The sequence below is a fragment of the Excalfactoria chinensis genome, chromosome 8 (genome assembly GCF_039878825.1).
Source record: "Excalfactoria chinensis isolate bCotChi1 chromosome 8, bCotChi1.hap2, whole genome shotgun sequence".
Lineage (NCBI taxonomy): Eukaryota > Metazoa > Chordata > Aves > Galliformes > Phasianidae > Excalfactoria > Excalfactoria chinensis.
The window spans coordinates 11,370,070-11,391,055 of NC_092832.1; the positions used below are offsets into that span (position 1 = coordinate 11,370,070).

General features: G+C 39.7%; 1 protein-coding gene across 1 annotated transcript; it reads right to left on the bottom strand.

The window, feature by feature from the left end:
• Window positions 1–894: 894 nt before the first annotated feature.
• On the bottom strand, window positions 895–20,968 carry ALG14 (ALG14 UDP-N-acetylglucosaminyltransferase subunit). Its single transcript, XM_072343746.1, has 4 exons — window positions 20,695–20,968; window positions 18,883–19,034; window positions 14,661–14,783; window positions 895–1,273 (listed from the first exon to the last, which is right to left on the bottom strand). Exons 1-4 carry the CDS (start codon window positions 20,840–20,842, stop codon window positions 1,043–1,045), a joined length of 654 nt encoding a protein of 217 aa, XP_072199847.1. The 5' UTR covers window positions 20,843–20,968; the 3' UTR covers window positions 895–1,042.
• Window positions 20,969–20,986: the final 18 nt, after the last annotated feature.

Sequence of the window (20,986 nt, forward strand, 5' to 3'; positions counted from 1 at the left end):
GAACAGTGTGTAGAGCTACATTTTGTCAGACTAATGTGAAATATTAAAGCAGGCTTTCACGTGCTTAGCTCCAACAAAATATGTTTTAAAAATGGTCCCCATGTATATAGTACCGTTTTCCATAACAAAATCTTAAGAGCACATCATACTGCTGAAAGTGAGGTGTTTAAAACGTGAAAACAGAATGTATAAAAGACAAATTCACTGTGTGAGGTAAAGGGAAGAGAATCTCTGTTTCTCCCCCTACAACAGACAGTAACACTTTTTTTTCCTCTATATATTAGAACCCAAACCAGTTTAATTCTCCCAAGTGACAGTTTGTTCTCTGTGATATAAACCTAACAGGGACTTTTGCTGTGTAGGCTTTGAAGGAAGTGCTTCTTACATCTGTAAATGTGCCTGTAGCATGACACTTGTCACCTTTTTATTTAAGAACCAGGCAAAACATTTTCAGAAGGTATGCTACAGATTATAAGGACAGTTTTGACAAGCCCAGAGGAAAAATGATACTGGTTGAATGCTTTGGGTGTGGGGGGGTGTGTGTGGGGAGGGCTGGAAGACTGTAGAGCACAAACTGTCAAGAAGCCAACTTAATATAACTGTTTCCTTTATACTCTAAGGATTCACAAGGGACTTTGCTGCTAGCATACAGGAAATCAAGTCTGTTGTGCTAGAACAAGACTTTGTTTCTTACAATTTAAAAAACTACACAAAGTTTCCTTACAGGAAATGTTACAATTCATACAAATTCCCATATTTATTTGTAGACAAAAATTGCTATTCGCATGGCAGGAAAACTAGATGAAAGCAGAAACAGCACAGACTTACTGCCATTATGGGTACTGCTGCACAGACCTTCATGATGGCAATAAATACAACTACAGAAAAGTGTACTGCAATGTAGAGATATCTTTATTACTGTCTGTTTTTCCAATACTGGCCTAATTTTTAACAGGAATCCTTGAAAATAAATTATGTTACATGAATGAATTTCTTCAGTGAGAAGCTTTCAGAGTTTATTTTAGGTAAAGCCTGTCCTCTGTTATACTATTCGACCAAGATAAACTGACTTGGGATATTTTTCCTTCAGAGCAGGCCATTGAACAATGAAGTAATCTGAAAAGTAGTAAAGAATCTTTCCAGACAGGGATAAAGTTTCCACGCGGCAGATGCTTTCTACGTACACAATGATTGCTCTTTGCATTCCTAGAAGCCCAAGAAGAAGAGCAGATATACAGACAGGAACACACGTTCCTGGTCCATTGCACAGTATCTAAAAGAGATGAAACATTTTACAAAAGTGAAACATTTTTTTTGTCATATGGTTAAGAATTAAAATTGTACATATCTTGTAATATTACATTTATACCCCCATCCCCTGTTTAAAAAAAAAATAAAAATTAAAAAATGTAAAAAAAATCCAAAGATATTTAAAGTAAACAGAAGAGGCAATTGAATACATTAAATAAAAAAGGGGGGGAGGGAGGGGAGGGAGAGGTGCAACCCAAAGGCATTATTTCTAAGTAGCTGCCAAAAAAGATCTTCTTTCGTTACATGTCAAGGAGGAGGAGAAGAGTTCTGAAATGGTACAGGCTATTTCTAGGAAGGAAGCAGAAAGAGCTCCTGGACTTGGATGCATAAGTAAAACAGCTTTGTGCTGTACCACTCATAAGATTTGAGCACCGATTAAGGCATAATAAGGCCAAAGTTTAATTAAGATTATTAAACCTTGCATTCAGTTATGAACTTCTTGAACTTTGGCTTAAGTCAGCAAAACACTTAAAAGAGTTCAGAAAAAAATGTGCTAATAAATCAGGATTTTCATCAAAACCTCCTAGCTCGTAGGCACGACCAAATTATTGACTTCTTTTAACATATGTCAGTATTCACCTATATGCTTTTCTTATGTATACTTATTTCGAGGTATACATTGCTTATTTGTAGCAGAGGATCTCAAATTCACTTGTAAGTATTAACAGCAAAAGAAAAGTGGTCTTTCAGGCTTAGACATTGGGAAACTGACAAAAATCTTGCTTAAAACAAAAAGCTTTAAACCAGGGTATGTATTATGTGCACTACTTGAGAATCAAAACTGATTTCAGGCAGGGAATTTCTTATTAAATTCAACAGCTATCATGTAATCAGCACTTTTCTGCGCAGCTGGGGGTTATGTGGAAATAAAGAGCTCTTTTACAAATCATGGCCCTATATCCTATGAACTTACATTTTTGTCCAGCTTGTGAAAAATATTATATTAGTAGGGAAGGAAAAAAAAAAACATCGGAATTTCTGTTTCAGGGCTGTAGCAAGTATTTTAGAATGCTTCCTTCTCTGCTTTGTGGTGAGATCCTAGTGACAGATGGGCTGACAGCACCTTGCCTCAGTGAAACGCAGGCACTTCTGATACTGCTGAGTTCCAGACCTGACTGCAAATACTGTCCTTTAACAATTATATAGCTAAGAAATGAACACATCCGATTTGCATACAACATTTCTGAAATGAGAATAATAAACAGGTTTCGAACATCCCCTGCTGAACTTGCTTTCAAGTAAATCCATGCTGGAGCTTAAAAGCGTACTCCACAATCTGCTGAGAATGAAAATCTGGGTCTTATATATTTGGCATGGCAAATAAGGACATGAACCAACCACACTCTGCCTTTTAACATTTCAAAGAAACTGTTCCATACCTGTGAACTAAACCAGGCATTTTGCCCTATTTCTTGCTGAGTTTGATTAATTTGCACTGTTGTTGATCCTGTTTCTGGCATATGGCTACTGATATATAAATTTAAGCATGTTTGGGTAATAGCATTTGTTAGTAATTGCATTTTTTAGTAATAGCATTTGTTACTGTAGACACAGGCACATGAATCAACCTGGAGTGTTTTTGTGAGTTCACAGAGCAAGAAAAACCATCAGGGTTTTTGCTGCAGAACCATGCTGCTCCAGGCAAATAGAGAAGAAGCACTGAAACAGTTAAAAGAAAAAAGTATTTACTGCTTTTTCTTGTAAGTTGAATATTCAGTCCGACTATTGCTTTCAGGTTCAAAATTCCACTTTAAATAGGCAGATAAAATGTGTACCACTGCTAAACAGAAAGTCCCTGATCCTTTCCCTGAGCAGAGCTATGTGCAGTACCAACACTGGCTTGTTTTTGCTGCTGCCCCACACCTTTCCCTGCTGCATTATGCTCCCATCCCCTCCCTTGCCCTTCCCTCACTGTCTGCTGTTTCAGCAACTCTGCACTCTGCTTGGCCCCTGGAGATGCCTCCACCCATTCTTTCTTCCTTCACCTTTTTGTTTTCCATGCTCTTCTCCCTCTGCAGCCCTGCTCTCAGGCAGACTGTCTCCTGGGTTTGCTCAGGCTCAGCCTGGCTGGCTAAAGCAATAGTGGTTCTCCATCGCTCCCTTACTTTCCATCATCCGACACAAAAAGTAACATTAGGTAGAAATCCTAACTTTCTCCTTGTCTCAGAAGTCAAGGGTGGTAAAACTGGTTTTATAAAAGCCAAATTATTATAATAATGGTCTTTATCGACATACTGTGCCATACACTTCACTCTTCTCTAGACTTTTTGACATTTGGTATTCTTGTCTCTGGGTGAACACACACAAAACTAAATATTGGAATGAATTCAAACTAAGTGCACTCACAAAAAACTGTGTAATGAAATAATATTTAAATAGGTCTGTCAGTTAAGATCTATGTAGATCTATAGGCCACACTAAGCTGGTGTAATTATTTTGCTGAGGTAAGAGCCAGAAAAGATCAAAATGAAAATCATAACGAAACCTCTATACTAAATATGTTTTTTGATTTGACAATTTAGATCTCCTACTAGCTGTTAAGAAGTTATATCAGATGCCCTTTGATTTGCAGAAAACTATTTTCACAGGGAACGGGATCAGGAAAATTATGGAGGTTCTAAAATAATCTGTAATAAAACATTATCTGACCATAGCTCTAAAGTCCTCTGCTCCTTCCCCTTCCACACATACCTTGTAAAACAAGACAGTGCACTTGTGACAGGATCTCTGCATGCATAATGTCCATAAGGTAACCTGGCTATGATGCTCACATTCTAAAATCCTCTATTTTAGGAATCCTCCCCTGAAAGAGGCTGTTATAAACCTGCTGAACTCTATGGACAAATAGATCCCTATATGACTAAAGGGTCGTGATCTTTAAGTTGGAACTATGAATCAACCTTTCTGGTCATTAAAAATTAACCTTCAGTCAACCCTAAGTGCATGTCTAGAGACATGTCATACTGGAACAATCAGAGTCGCAAGCACATAGGAGTGGCAATTCCCTTCCAAAAATCTTGTCTGGCCAGTTCTGCTTACGCCCTCTCACAGTCACCAGGAAGAGCCAACAGCGTTCCTGCTGCTTGGAATTCAGCATCAGATGCTCATCAGTAGAAATAAGGAGAAGTTCTGAGAAAATAGCATCTCTATTTTCTCTAAGGAAGATGAACCAATGTAGATCTGTAAGCAAGAAATGCTGCTGTTCAGCTTGTTCCAGTGTACAAACTTGCAAAGATAAAAGGAACTGAATCATCTACAGCCTTCCCAAAGCTCGTAAAAGAAGATGAGCTGTGCTGTTAGTACATTTTGAAACGCTGTTCAAAAGTAAGTGTTGAAGAATGATTGATGTCTTCCACCTGGAAAAGATCAGGGCTTCCATTTTTCCCATCCAGTAGAATCTGTTGGGGAATCTGGTAGGAACTATTAGTGTCCGCTGGAGCAGAAGCAGGCATATTGGGCAAGAAATGAGAAGGGCCTCTCCAAGGTCAATCTGGCTATTCAGGGCAAGTGTTTCCCAATATCTATTTACTTTAGCTACAAGGCTGCGTGTAGAATATTTGCATTGTATGAGATATGTCTCTAAAGGCATATCATTTATTTGGTTCAGGCTCCCTCAAAGAGGCACAGAAAAAGAAGAGAAAAGGATCAGACAGTTTTTGTGTAGCTTTTGTGATCTTGAGCTGCAAGAGCCTATGGAATTTCTTGGTCACTAGCCTACCTCACCTTGTAGCATGTGGTCACTGGCCTACCTTACCTTGTAGTATGGGATCACTGCACATGTCAGCAAGGCAGGCCTCTTTACACCTTTTGTATTCACCTTTAATGCAAAGAAATTTCCAGGTAAATCTTAAACAGGCTGCCTGGCATCACAGCAAGGCCTGTAAGCTAACGCCTACATACTACAATCCTCATGCAATTCAACATAAGCAGTCTTCTGAATGGTAAAAAAATCAATCTGGTTATTAACGGAGGCTTGAAAGTAAAGGGTCAGTATAAAATCTTTATACTTAGTAACCTGATATGTCTGACTTCACGTTCATCGTGAAAAAGGAATCATTCTTGCCTTTGTACTTCAGATATTTTCTACAGCTGCTGAAAGAAAAGAAGCTAAGCCGGCATGCTGGCACGTGGGGAACTCTGGCACATGGCACCAGTGCTGATAAAAACTTCTTTAGAGCTGGTGAATGCAGCACTGTAATGGAGTGACATTTACCAGCTAAAACACTGAAACACAGCTTCACTGGGATTAAATGTCAGGCCACTGGTTAAAAACAAAACCAAGCAAAGCAGAAAACTTGCAGTTTTCCTGTAAAGCTGTAAACTTGTATTTGCTGTATATCCTTAATGGACAAGCATTTGAGTACTGGTTGTATTCCCAAATTAAAATAATCAATTAGACCTCCCTGATGCCCTGGTAATGCCCTTTCCTAACAGCACTAAGCAGCATGAGAAAAGGATGTGGTTGGTGAAGACAGAGAACTACTCAAAGAGGTGAATGAGAGCAGAGTGATACAGGATTGATCCAAATTGGGTGACTGTATGATCTTTGTTTATCTGCGCAATAAGAGACCTACTGTTTTAACAAATTTAAAAAAAAAAAGTAAAATAACAACATAAGAAAAAAATAGGTATTTTATGCTGTCTAGAAAGAAACACGGGACCAAAAATGGTTACTTATAAATTCTGTTTTCTTCATATTTTTGCTGGATTGCTAAAACTCATCTTTTGTTGTAAATACTTCATTTCAACAGCTTATTAATATTTGGGAACAGAAAGTAATGGTTCAGCCTTTGAAAGGCCAAAAGATATCTCTGAGGTTTGTCAGAAAGGTCAAGGAAATCTAAACAGGCATTCCTGATATTTTAAGGAAGGCAAGGAAAAGGAAAGGGATTTAAAAAAAAGAAAGAAAAAAGGGGAGAAAGGGAGGAAGTGGGAAACAGGTTTGAATGACAATTGAAAAGCAGTCAGCACAGAAGACAAAGGAGTTTTAAAACATGACCATACTGTAATGTACTCACAGAACAGACTTGAGAAATAAGCTTTCCTATTTGCAAATAAGACTTTATTTAAAAACAAACAAATAATTAAATTTCTCTCCCAAGAGAAAGGAGCATAAATCCTTCTTTCTCAGCTCTGAGGAACAGTTTGGACCATCTACAGATGTGACAAAGCTCTCTGGCCAAGGGTATTGCCAGCAGAGCCTTGATTCGGACTCTGATTTCTACAAGTTTTCCACTTCGCTGTGGAATGCAAATTGTGACTTTGGAACGGGATTTCAAACATCAGCAAGAAGATGTACTGACTACAGAAAGCTGCTAAAAGGCAAGTCAAGTCATCTGTGCATTTTCATTTTAACTGCATGTTCTTAGTTGATGACAGACACCCAAATGTTGTGTTGTCGATAGCCTGACTTGCATAACAAAAATAAATAATGAAGTGCCCTAGCAAATTATAATGCATAAAACCTTGGAAAAATCAGCTTTAGAAAACTCTTGAGACAAGGACAGACTCAGTAGAGTCAGTATTCAGCAGAAATAACTCAGTAGAAATAACAATAAATAAACATAATTTGATGAGACACGAACACAGAACTCAAACAGGGGCAGAATGTATTGTCTTGCTACAAAGAAATCTCCTTCAGGAAACTGCAAATCTGACCATAGAATAACCTGAAGGATCTCAGAAACAAAGGAAGCGTAACAGAGAGAATGGTTACAGTGACAGGGAAACCAAACAGGCAGACTCACTGAAAGCTTTGCAAAGGTTCTTGGACTCTGAAGGGAAAACTACAAGAAATATAATAACAAACTTACTTTTGCGGATGGGCCAGTGTTGGTTATTTAAGGAGTTTATTGCCTGCTATGAATTCAGAGCATAATAAATGTCTTTGTGGGTGTTTTGCTTGGGGGGGTAGGAGGGTTATTGTTTTCTGTGGCATAAGAAGTAGAATCTATAATTAATTTGTTTGTACTCTGACATGCAAATTATAGAATCTCACAAGATTACCACCACTTGCCTGTTTTTAGTATCATCTTATTGTATTGAAGAAATCCACATTTATGTACTGTAAAGTACCCAGCTGAACCGTTTCTTACTTCACCTACAGAAGTACCAAGCAGCTACACAGGTAGGTGTAATGCAGCTTCTTGGTCTCAGCTGTGTTACCTTGTCCTGCCCGAAGATCCTCAGGGACCTGATTCAACTCACCTGGAGCCTGTGAGAAACACAACTGAGTGCATGTAGCTGTGCTGCAGCTCTCTCAGTATTTGAGACTATGCTAATTAAAAAATTAATAAAAAGCATCAGTGAACAAATATTTCAACTTTTGATTGTAATTATATTTACATTATGAGTTCGTGACTGAGCTGCAAGCCTTATGAGCTAAAAAACTTGGGTTGTACTCATGGCTCTGCCGTGGATTCAGCATGAGATTTAATATGACGCTTTCTCTCACTTAGGTATTTTCTGCCTTAATACTAGGAAAACATTCATTTACTTCTCATAGAGGATGCACCAAGATTCCTGTATGCCCCTCTCACTGAAGATCTCCAGATATGGTAAGTACTGCTTTTATGAGCGTGCATTTTTTTTGGATAGCTAACACAGAAAAGCTGTGACTTTTTCATAGTAAGTAACTCTAAAAGGTTTCAAAAAATAAATTGTTGGTGTATGTGGAGGAATTGCAGTGATGACAGCGATCAGATGTTCTAGGAAATGTATGTCTATTTAGTAATCAGAAAGGGGAAAAAAAAAGAAATATTAGAATTTATGGGAGAAAGGGTTTTCTACTAAATTTAATGTAAGTATGTGAGAAGGAGCAAACTTGTTTAGTCTTTTCCTATTTTAGCTTGCTAGCATGTCTGAAATGCTTCTACTCTCTCAATCACATGAATGATCATGAGTACAAAAGATAGTTACAATGCTCTATAGCAAATGCCTGTGTTCAAGCTAGTCAGTGGTTACAGCCTGTAGAATTACTAGGGAAATTTTTATTGTCCACTTCTGGACACTTTATTGCTAAGTTCCATTGTTATTATCACATAAAATCCGTAGTAGGTGAGGCGCTCTTCAAAACAAGCAGAGACTTGCATGGTTCTGCAAGCAGATTACCTAATTAGGATAAATCAGACCAGCAAATACCAGAATGGGAGAAAGATATGGAAGAACAATGACTTAAATTAGAATGTGCAGTTGGTTTCCTAACGTGCAGTACCTTTCCTCTGCTTTGATGAGAGTATAATTTTCATCAAAGACTAAAAAAGGTTGGAGAAAGTGAGACAGAAATCCCACCTGGGATTTTCACTAGGGGAGAAAAGCAGTAGTTTCATGAAACACTATGGACCAAATCCACAATGAGATTTAATTAGGACAGCACTAAGTATCATCACTTCTGCCTTCTAGGTGCTCAGTTGCCCAGCCCCAAGTTCTCACCCTCTGTCTGCAGGAGCAGGGAGCCCAGATGATGCGTTTCGTGTCAGTCTCTGTGCATAAAGTAGTGAAAGGAGCTCCCAGTTTCTGGATCTTAGCAGAGCTCAGGAATGTGGCTACTTGACAATGTCAAGATGTAAACAGCTCATGTCTGTTTCTGGGTGTGCCTAAGGGCTTAACTGTTGGAAAGAAAGATAACTGGGGTCAAGAAAAGCCTCAGGAGTTAGGCACAGCAGCCTGGGGAAGAAAGTGATAGAATCAAGATTTAGATGCAGGAAGAGATGTGCAAGTTTGACTTTTTTTGTTTTGTTTTGTTTTTAAATGAAGCTATCTTTAAGCTTAATCATACTGTATTTCAGGCCAAAAGTGGCAGTGCCATAACTGAGAGATAAAGGTTTCTGGAGAAGAAATTTCCATTCATATATGATGCTTCTGTAGATACATGGAAGCAGAATGGGACATTTGAGCTCAGTGTATCACTCAGCATAGTTGTCATGTATAAAGTAAGAATAACAGAACCAAGAAAGAGCGGCAGAAGTGACTCTAAGAAACCTGAAAAAGGATAGAAGGTTGCTTAAAAATGAAGAAGACCACAAAGGCAGATTTAGGTTGGAGAATGAACTCTGTACCTACATTACCATGGAGTAGGTCTGTGGTTTATTGCCACTACTGCTAGATTAATGGGAAGTACAATTTTGACTCTGTGTAGAAGAAAAAGTTGCTTATAATGCAACTCAGCAAAGGGCTTTTGCCAAGTAAATGAAATAGCAGTTACCAAGCCACACCTTCAGCTACAAACAGTGAGTACTAAGTGTCTTTCAGCAGCAAGCCATTTGTGCTCTAAGCTCACCTGAGTGCCAGTATGACAAAGCGCTTGGTCAGAGAGCTGTGAGAGATATTTCCAGCCTTTTAGAATCTGTGTAAAAGTAAGGGCATGGCTCATCTCCTCATATGAAAAGATACTGCTTATCATAGTAGATTGCTTCTACTTGGAAGCAGGCCAAAGATTAAATTTAACCATACATATTGCTAACTGACCTAACATGAGCCTTTAATTGTAAATATCAATGTGTCCTTCATTAGTCAAGCATTCATCTAATTAGAGTTTGAAGTATGTGTTTTAGGTTAGCTAAAACTACTTTCTATGCACATTAATATCTTTGAGGCTACAGCAATACTAACTGCACTTGTTATAGCAAGAATGCACATAAAATACCTGCCTGAAACCTCAATTAATCTTTACTGCTATTGCTATCACCCCTCTGAAATGCAGTGTGTATAAGCATGTCCTAACATCAGTCACAGGAGACAGAGCTACAAGCTGGCTTAAAGTTGCTGACTTGAATGGCTTTAGATGTCTGTGGGTGTTCAGCAGAGGATACTTCTATACTGTGGCTGCAGGATAGCTGTACACAGTGCAAGGTGGAGGGGGAAATTAATTCATATTCACTAACACCGAGAAGTTGAACAGATTTGGATTGCTCAACTTTGTGTTTTTTGTTTAGAATATACAGCTTATATCACTGACAGTGTTAATCTGATATTCTTGCTCTTGTCTGTTTTGATTGTTTTGATCTTAGAAGAACAATGGTAGATCAGACAGTGTAAAATCAGTCTGGTCTAAAAGAATTATAGGCAGGGGAGAAGGATTCAGTGTACAAAAGAATGTACCAGATAGTCTTGATACTGCATTATACAAAGTTCGCTTGGTATGAAGTGAATAGAGAAAAAAAATTCCACCACCCAGATTTTGTAGTTTTCCACCAAGTTCTAATAAGAACCGTGATATATGGGACAATAGCTTATTATTTGCCATAGTAATTTGTTAAAGTGCTATGAACTTAAGACATTCTGGGCAGAGCACAAAGAATGGAAAATCTTAGTTAAATGAAATAATGATCTCCTTTCATATAGCAGACTGTGAACGCTTCTGTAACAACTTGAGAAACTCGCTGCAGTGAATTTAACCAGTCTGGGGACCAGGCGTGTGTAATGGGATGTGCAGGCCTCACATGAGTCATACAAGAATTGGTAGGCTGCTGGAAGCATAATCAGCTGTGCAGAATTCAGGCTTCTATAAAAGTTTAAAAGGGAGAGTCCCATTCAGCTGACAGCTGGTGGGAGGGAGGCAGAACAGCTTGCTTTACTTGCTGTGCAAATGTAAACTTCTTACTAGAGACTTCCCACGGGAAGGAGGCTCTCAAGTGGAAGGACCGCCTTCTTTGCCTGGTTTAACCCCGGCTTTTCCAAATAGCAGTGGTCTGAAAGTATCTGCTTATCTCAGGCCTTGCAGAGTATTGAAGCAGCAAATGTAGGATGTGCAGTGTAGTTTCTACACAGTTTCATTACGTTGAAGGGGCTAAGCTCTGACCAAACAAGTAGACATCCCACCTGTGGCTGACCGTTAAGGGCTGGATGCAATCTCTGGACAGCATTCTATCTTGTGATATACTTGTAGCCTTTGTTCCAGCTTAAATTTCAGCTATGCCAGAATAACTGGAATGATTGTGAGCCAGCCAAAGGGCTAGATCACCCAAAGACCTGCTAGCTTTCAGGGCTGGCAAATCTCAGAGACAACAAGGACAGTCGTTCTGTAAGCAACAAGAAAACTGAAGACTAGGACCCTCTGAACTACTGACTGTAAGCATAACAGAGTAAGGCTATAGCACTATCTCCTCTCGGACATCAAATAATCTACACAAGATCCAACAATTTTCTCTGTCTTTAGGGAAATCTCTGTGCAGCTTGTCTACTTTCCTGTAACTGCCTGAGAAGGATTTCTATCTTTCCCTAGATAGCAGATCTTCCAGCCCTTTACTTTTTTAAGTTTCTTCTCAGCCTTTCTCTCAGTTAAGGCAATAAGAATCACTCTTCTCTGACCAGCTGCCTGTTTTCATGGTAGGAGTTTGAAGTCTTTCAGGCTATGACTGCACATTAAATCTGGCTGCAGATGACGGTGTTACAAGTTTTTTTTTGTGGGGGAAAGAAGGTGTAGACAGAGTGTGCTGGCACAAGCCTTGCTCTCCTGGAATTTCAGGCCTGTGCACAGGAAGCCTATGTAAGGTTGATATGTTGTAAAAACTGCCCAGCATAGATGTGTCTGCAAAACATTTTGACACCTATATTTCTGGAGTTCTGTATTTGGCTTTAAGAACATAAGACAATCATCACTTCTGACGTCTTAATTTTGTTACTTGGTTTAATATCTCTAAAGGGATTTAACTTTGCAGAGTGCAGATGCTCATAACTCAGAAATGGGCCTCTTGAAGATGATCTCAAACTGCACAACTAAACTAACTTTTACATTTCTTTAACTCTCTGGAGGCCCATTTTAAGTGTGGGTCAAATTCTGCAAGACAGTAAAGGTCTCCTGGAAGTTGTTCAGTTCTTTCTGAACTCACTGTCTTGAAGAAGGGTTAGATTAAACTGCTTTTTCATGCAAACTTAACTAAGAAGCTTTGCCAGAAGATTTTGAGAGATACAAAGGGGACGTAGTGCTCGAGTGAATGAGTACATATGAAGTAACTTCTGTGCAGCTAGGTTTGCTGTTTCTCGCTTACAGTTCTTTTGGCTTGATAGATAAGTTCGGGTTGGCATAACTAACATATCTGCTCCAAATCTTGCCTTTCTGCACCTAAAAAGTTTCAGCTCCCTTTGCATTACTTCTCTTGTCCTGCATTCCTTACAGTGAAACTGCAGCACTTACTATTTTCTCTAGATTATGGGTGTCTGGATAAGACTTCATTCAAAGGATCAAGCCTGTATTCCTTCAAACTTGTAAAGGTTTCTGACAAGCCTGAAATCAAGTGTAAGGATTTGGGGAGTACATATACATACAAACAAATTAGAAGCAATTCAAATGCGTCACTTCCTCCTGCAGTTCAAGAAAAAATAATTTCTTTGACAGAAAATATACAGTACCCATAAGTTGTACTGTTTAAAATGATGAAGCCATCAGCATGATGTAACCATGTACTTGTTTCTAAACTCAGCATTGACTTCTGGGCCAAAAGTTTTAGATGGATCCTGTAAAGTCAATTCTTTCTAAGTCTTTACCAATCATTTACATTCTACCATGAGTGGGGGGAGCTGAAGTTCACTAACATTTTCCTCTAAAGGTGATTGAATATTAAGAGTTGTTTTACATATCATACAGAATCTGTTCACTGGCAGTGATTAAGCGTTTCAATTCCTGTACCACTTTACTTTGGTAAGTGTTTTAAAATCTTTACAGGTTTCTGACTTAATATATTCTAAAGAATTCCTAAACGATGAGATACATACACAAGCATCTTGTAATAGGATATAGACATAGTATACAAGCTACTCTGAAGCAGAATAAGATTTGGTGTAAAGCTAAAGATGTTTCTGCTAGTGGTATTACCAGCTGCTGTCATGAGCAATGATGGTACCTGGCAAAAAAAACCTCCCCTTCAGCCCACTTCTAATTGTGGATACAGAATCTTAGGACAGAATTTTGAACTGCAAAGGTCTTACAGACCTTGATAAAATGTATTCTTAATTCTATGAGGACAAGTGTTCTATGGAAGCATTAGGCTTTGGACATCTTATCACAGCTTATAAACTCCAAGCCCATTTCTAGTAACTATACATGCAAATCCCACTGTCACTTTAAATTCCTCCCATAAACAAAAGAACCACAGAAATACATTTGTAACTTCCTGCTCCTCTCCTACAATGTATCCTGTTGACACTTTTGATAATATAATAAAGCTACATAGTGGGATTTTTCAGTTGGTTTCTTTTGCAATGTTTAGTTTTAGAAACGTATATGTATTAAAAGAAACCAGTGGCATAGCAATGCGATCCCTAAATATTTTATGCCTTTAAACCTACAAAATGTCTGCTTTGTGTAAACATCCCCCTATTATTTCCCCCTGAAAATGGAAATCGGTGTAAAAGGAAAATTAACCCATCCCCTCCTCCCTCCCAACTTGTAACTGCACAAGTATATACAGGTTTCACTGAAATATTATATTTTAAAAACACATTAAAACATTCATTTGAAATTCTGTTAGAATCTCTTTTTAACCCTGAGTTTGGATATCAGATACCTTAATATGACAAACTCAGCAGAAGGTCAGCTTTCACTGCATTTTTCCTTAAAGAATCGTAGGACTTAAACCTGGGAGTCCAGTGTGTGACCTTTTGAGAGCTGCATTAATACGAAACTTTATTGATCAGATATGTCATTTACTTAATTCTATAATCTGACAACCCTGAATTCTGACCCAATTAAGTATGTGGAATATTCAAAATAAATGTTGCGACAAGCACGGGATTGCAGTTTTGTGAGCAGCTTGAAAAGATTACTGAAAGTGAGAGGAATCTGATTGCCACTGCGGCAATGATGTTTTTGTCATCAGATGAGATAATTAATTGTCAGTCGGCCAAAGACTAAATATGCATGTAGTTGAAAAGTCTATGCAAACACAAGAACTGAATCTGTACGTATTCCTACTGCTCTGAACCTGCCTGTTCCAGACCGGTCATACCATTTCAGGAGTGAAACCAGCTGACAGTATAACCAGGCTTTCAGGCAGAGTTTGTCCTGTTGCAATCCTGAAGAGATAAGATCAAGAACCTGCAACCTTGTTTGTGCTAGCTTTGCCAGCATTAAAAAGAGGGTGACAAGCTCCCTGGTGTTACCTGAAAACTCTGAGAAGGGAGACTGGTATTTGCTAATATAATTCTTGAATGCTGCACCTCATTCTGTTTCTTCGTATATTGCTACTATTATTACAGCTTTTAAAATATATTAAAAAAAAAAAAAAAAAAAAAGTATATGCTGTAAACTGTAAATCTAAGCAAATATATGAGATAGAATCTGCAATGTCTTGGTATTTCAAACGCTCCTGTGATCAGATTGTTAAGTTCTTAGTAAATTAAAATTTACCTACCAAATCTGGTTTCAGTTTGTACGTCAAAGGAAGGGAATAAAGTATGGAGTATGCGGTTGTTACCACGGAGGAGGTCCAAGATTGTCTAACCTCACGGCTTCTGGGAATGCGATCGAGGGTGAACTGGAAGAGAGCACGATAAAGCTAAATGGTTATTTTTCTAAGAATGCTGTTGTTCCCTCTATAGAGTTATTAGACCTGTCTGTGTCAACGTTTTTTTAATTTTTAAGTCTAGTATGGAAATGTTTGGGTATGAACTCTTTTCTCAGATGCTTTATTCAGTATTGTGCTTAGCACTCCTGGTGATGAGGTTACACAAAATACTACAAGTATATGTCATTTTTTTGAATCGTTTCTAATGGTACTTTAAAACATTCCTAACTTTAAAAACAATTCAGCTGGAGCACTTCGTCTGCCGTACGTTAACTTAGTGCCCCTCCTAGTGGCCACCGAGAGATGTTCCTAGGTTTCAGAAGCCACGGTCCAAACTAGGTGGCTCTCTTCTGTTTATTACTTGCTGTGATTCTATGTGGATTTACATTGTAGAAAATATAACAACATTTCTCAATTAACGTCTAGTGCATACTGTTAAAATCAAACAGCAGATATCACTGTCCTTTGAATACTTATTGAGTGCTCATTTAAAAGAATAAAAAGATGCATATACAAAATGCAAAATACTTGCCTAAAGAAACAGGAACAACATCATTATAGAAAATATAAGTTTAAGAAATGCTTTTCTTTGTTCTTTTCCAAGAAAAAGGTAAAGATCTTTCACTGTGTGAAACAGGTATCAAATTAACAAAATACAGCTATTTTCTGTTTGTCTGAGAATGCTGTGCACAAGCTAGCCATAGTCAGGCTTCCTGTCCACTTCTCAAGTAACACAAAGTAACCCCACTTAAAAATTACTGCTGCAGCAGAGGTCAGTCCTAATGCCAATTAAATGCTTCACTGTTTAGATGAAAAATAAATACATTAAGTACAGTGCACTCTCCAGTGATACTGATAATGTTTAGGTCAGGACATGGTCACGAACTCCCTTCACATGGGACACCAGATCACTACTGCTCTGGCAGAACTCATGTTGAGAATGAGAGACTCTAAATATCATTACAAACACTAAAAACTCCCTACATACTGCAAATGCAACATTTCTAAGTAACAGTGCTTAGTCCTGGTGATTCATGACCAAGAGTGTTACCAATAACCTCACATGAAATACAAACTATCTATTAGTCTTGAATAGTGGTAGCTGAGGGCTTTATTACACACAGTGGAAAGAATATTAATTTTCTTGACTGAAATTTCATTTCATTGCAATAATGTTTTTTAATTGTAAAAATAGAAGGCATTAACAGAAGTTACAAACTGGTTGTTTTGCTCTGTTTGCAGGTGTTGAAACTGACTGCATTAGTTCGATGACAAAAGACAGAAAAACAAACATGCCCCCTGCTCTTCATGCAACAGGATTCTCTCTCTTTTTCAAAGGTTTGGAACAGATCAGATGATAAAAAGAAATGCTCTTAAGCGGAGTTTAGACTTCTGTGTAGTATTACATCCTGCAAGAAATATGTATTGAAAAAGTAGTTTTAGGCAGATCAAGCTTGAGTGGAACTATTGAGATGCTCCCTTTCACAGTGAGAATGGTGTTAAATAATATTTGCCAAAGAGCTGTATGTAATTTTCTTCATGATAAGAAACTAATTTCAGCAAAACTTGGAAGGGACCCCCAAATAGTATCAAAGTAGCAATTAACTTGTAGCATTCAAGTAGACAACATACTCATTGCATCTATATTCTTCAAAATACACATCTGAAACTTTGCATTCTGAGGTCTATATCGCATGTTGGAAGTTCAGCCCACGTGTCAGTCAGTTATTGAGTATTAAGTTAGGGAAGAAAATAGAATTTTGTTTAAAAGCTACTGCCAGGTGTTCCTGCAACCCTGGTCTCTCATCTAATGGAGCACTGTTAGTATTCTGAACAAAGAACACTCATCTTTTGTTGGAAAACTCCACAGTGTGTATGCGGTATGAGACGTAGACAAGCTGTGCTCCTATGTTCTGTGGTCTCATACTATTGCATTCATTTTTCAGCACTTCTGTAGTGGAGTCAGAGACCTTGTTGTTGTTTGAAGACAAACGTTCCAGACTGGCAATTCAATAATGGTTGATGGAGTACTGTAATTTTAAAACCAGTGATGTAGTCTTTACCTGATTAATAGCACTGTTTTGTAAGCATGCAGAGAAAAGTTGATGAAAAATCACCCCTGCCATAAATTATTACAGTATCCTCAACTGAACGTACCGCAGACCTTCCAAATAACCTGACTTATGCAGTTCTTTTTCATGCTGAGGAAGATTTCCTATCATGATAACTTTCATGAAATATGGAAACATGGAGTAGAATATGTGATCAAATCACATGAAGGCTAGTGAATCAAGCTTCTCTTCTCAGACATGACAAATGGGGATATAAGATCCTGTGAAGAATGAGCGTTCTTCAGTTAATATATCTAAGTTGTCTTCCTGCTGCTAGACTAGGACATTGAGAGCTCAAATAGATTCCCTGTGCTGAGTGCAGGAGGTAACCTGGGCATCAGCTGCGGGGGCAACCAAGTACAGCAGCTGTGATTAAGGGCTGAGAGCTAGAGAGAAGAGAAAGGCAAGCAACAGTGGGACACACAGTGGGACCAGAGACGTCACAAAGAGGCTTTTTTGATTTTCTTTTCCAAAAGACTTAGATGGTAGAGGTGCAGCATTTTGTTTCTTGTAAGGAAGATGTTGCTTCTAGCTTCCTTTCCTCCTTCCTGAAATCTGTAGCTTCTAGAATTGGGCTGAACCATATATCAAAAAGAGAAACTGGTTATATTTGTGTGTTTTTTACACAGTTTTTGCTAAATGAATACACTGACATTCTCTTCAATCATCATTATAACCTGTCTTCTGTTCAGTTCTTTGTTCTGAAAAATATACTTCCTTGACAAGAAGAGGAAGAGGATGACTGTGGATTGAAGCTGTCAGAATTTTCCCCTTTGTTGACTCAAAACTACAAGAAGCCACTAGCGCATTATTTTTAAATGCATATGATGCATACATATTCCAGTACTCAGTGCCAAAACATGTATTGGCTGAGAGCATACTCTGAAAGTTAGCAAATATATGTGATAGGCACGTGACCTTTGCTTTCCAAATTCATCTTCTATTTTTGCTCTGAATGTTTTTCCTCAGTGGAAAAAGAATGGCCAAAATAAAGCGAGCATCTGCTGTGCAGACAGCAAAATCAGATGCAGCCAAGTATGTTCCTCTGGCTTCCAGTGCTCAAGGAAAATATAACTACATGATGTGTTAGCAGTTGGAAGGAGTCAGAACGTGAAGTTGCTTAGCAAAACTAAGTGTACGAGTGGAAAAAATGCACAACCTTTTAAAACTCAAAATATTTTTAAGAAATGTAATGACCTAGGTTTGGACGTTTCTCAGGTATTGCTGAATTGGGAGTTCAGCATTCACTCAGGTGATCAGTCAGAAAGCTACTGGCAGTAAAATGCATTACCTTCTTTTCAAACACCTCTCTAACTAATGCTTGGTTTAAAAACCACATCAAATCACAGCTTAGAAACACACAAGAGGAATACAATTCCAATGAAGTTTTTTTTTTAGATAAAACATTTTAGAAGATTTTTATCTCAAAAATAATTTCACCGAGGGAAAAGGCCCGACTGAAAAAAGAAAAATACAAAAAACAGCAAACCACCGTATTTCTGTCTCCATACTTTTCTAGCTACAAGCAACACATCTAACTCATTTATAAAAGCAAAAGAAACTTATCCGTATTGTGCTTTTCTTAAGCAATATTTCTATAGTTACTACAACTACACTTCCCCATTGTTTTTTATCAATTAAAGATCATTTTAAAACTAAGTAAGGAAGGTGGCAATAAATGGCCTTTGTTGTTTTCAGGGATTTTGCATTTTCAGAGTCTATCTAGTTGAGCAGTAATCAACTGTGTTTACCTGCCTCGCTTTTAGCAACATTAGAAACAGTATATACAGAATGGCACTTCAACAGAACTTTAGTGGCAGTGATTATCAATAGCTAGAAAATCAAAAGCACGTGCTGATCTAAAATATAACCTTTTAAAGAACTGCTTCCAAATTGCCTAGAATTAGAATGTCACATTAAGATCAAATTATCTTACAAGAATATACTTAACAAGTTACCTGGGAATTGGAGAACCTTTCAGCCCTTTTTTGTTCGAAAGAACGTATTTTAGCTTCACTCATCTTATCAGAGTCTGCAAGAATATAACATCTAGGAGAATATGATTCTGACAAACAACTGAGCAACCTCAGGATTTCTGTTGTGTGCCCTCCTGCAAAAATGAAATATGCTGCTGTTAGTATATGAAGTATTTTGTAACTTTCAGCTGAGTTAGTCACTTTTCCTTTTAAAACTTATTTGTACTAATATTATTGGTAACACTCTTCTAAAATGAGAATATTCAATTAAAGCACGATTGAGTAACATGAAGACAATTCAGCTCCCATTGCAGCCATAGTGATGAAAGAGATTCAGTTAAATGAGATCACACAGAAATGAGATGTTTAATGTCCTGTGCATGATGCAAAATTAATTTGGCAGTTGCACTGTAGTCCATATTCAAAACCCACACCCTAGTGCGACTGTCCAAATAAAACCACATGAGAGCCCACTTGTGGCTGTGCTGTGGAGCAGCGACTCTCACCGAGCACACCGAGTGCTCAGCCTTGCCACAAGGCAGGCAGAATTCAGGGACTGTGCAATTCCAGCTTGTAATGCTGAAAACACGCTGGCAATGATTTCTGCATCTAAGCCAGGGTAAAAGCTGAGTGCCAGGACACAAGCAGTCTGGCCCCAGCCAAAGGCTTCACCTACTGCCCTTGAATGGGTGTTGACAACCTTCTAACTGCAAGGTCACTTTGTTCAGGGAGCTGAGCTGGCAGTAAACCAAAGAGAAGGGGAGACCGTACTCTTGCTATAGCGCAGGGTTGATCTTTTTGCCAGTTTGATTTCCAGAACTAAAGCCACGTGACTACCTGTAACAGTGAAGTGGGGAAGGGGTCACCCTGAGATCAGTTTGGCTGGATGAGAACACCAAGCCCTGAAATACGTGCATGGCCATTTACTGGGTCTGTTACTTTTAGTTCTGCTAGAAGCTGCAGACCCAAATCACGAACTGAATGCATTCCTGCTATCTCTGGTTGTCTTTCATCAGCCTCCTAAGAGACCTTTGCTGTCAGAGACAGGTGCTCTGAGCTGGCAAACATCTGATGAGCTCTGAGCCACGCTGCTGGGCTGGCACAGGAATTTGGCACCTCCCTGCATGATCTACGCAGTGTTTTACAAACACTGGAGGGCTTTTCTCTTGAGCGATGGCTTGTTGAAGCCTTCAAGAATTTCAGTGCAACCTTCCGAGGATTTGGAGAGAAGCAGGAGATTCTGAGCTAAAAATAGCCTTCAACAACTGAAGATGACATAATGCTGCTCAATGTTCCGGCAGCAGCACGACGGCAGAATTAGTTCCTTATTGTCGGTGTGTGAAACGCAGGCAGCGCTGAGGTGATGAGCTGCTCTGGACGTGACTGCTGCCAGTTTTCAGGGCAGTCTAACTTATTGGAGGGCGCGGACTGCCCAGCAGCCCGGGGGAGCTAGTCGAGGAGCACCAGATGTACTGCCACCGACAGATGCGCGCTGCGCTCCCCTCAGTAAGACAAGGAAACGTACTTTGAGTAAGATCATTACGAAATGTCGTGCATGTGACGACGCGGGGACAGTCCCGCTCTGAACAACCGTCACCATCGGTGCCAGCAGACCGAGCGCCCGCAGAGCTCCACGATGAGGAGCCGGGCCGGGCTCCGCGAGCACCGCGACTACGGCTCCCGGCACGCACCGCGGCGCAACGACTGCCCCGCGTTCGGCCTCGCGCCGCGCTGTGTGCCGGGAGCCGTAGTTCCCGCGCCCGCCGCGAGCTCCCCGAGCCGCGCCTCACTCACCGGAGCCGGCCACCACCAGCAGCCTGAGGGGAGGCGTCCGCCGGCCGCGGCGTCTCCTCGCCAGGAGCACCCAGGGGATGAGCAGCAAGGGCAGCAGCAGGAGGAGGAAGGCCCCGGTGCTGCCCGGCGGCGGGAACGAAGGCTGCATGGCGCGGCCCGACCGCTCGCCGCCCCGCGCGGGAGCGCCTCCCGGCAGACGGCGGCCGGCGCGGCCCAAACCTCCCCGCGGCCGCACGAGAGCCGGGGGCAGCGGTGCGCCGAGGGGCGCCGAGGGGCTGAGGCGGAGCGGGGC

What these genes read in the sequence shown, in the direction of transcription:
- ALG14 (XM_072343746.1), bottom strand. Translation starts at nt 20,842, where the DNA reads ATGCAGCCTTCGTTCCCGCCGCCGGGCAGCACCGGGGCCTTCCTCCTC. An exon ending in GCTGGTGGTGGCCGGCTCCG is followed by an intron (nt 19,035 to 20,694) that starts GTGAGTGAGGCG and finishes TCATTTTTGCAG; the next exon opens with GAGGGCACACAACAGAAATC. An exon ending in ACAAACTGAAACCAGATTTG is followed by an intron (nt 1,274 to 14,660) that starts GTAGGTAAATTT and finishes CATCTCTTTTAG; the next exon opens with ATACTGTGCAATGGACCAGG.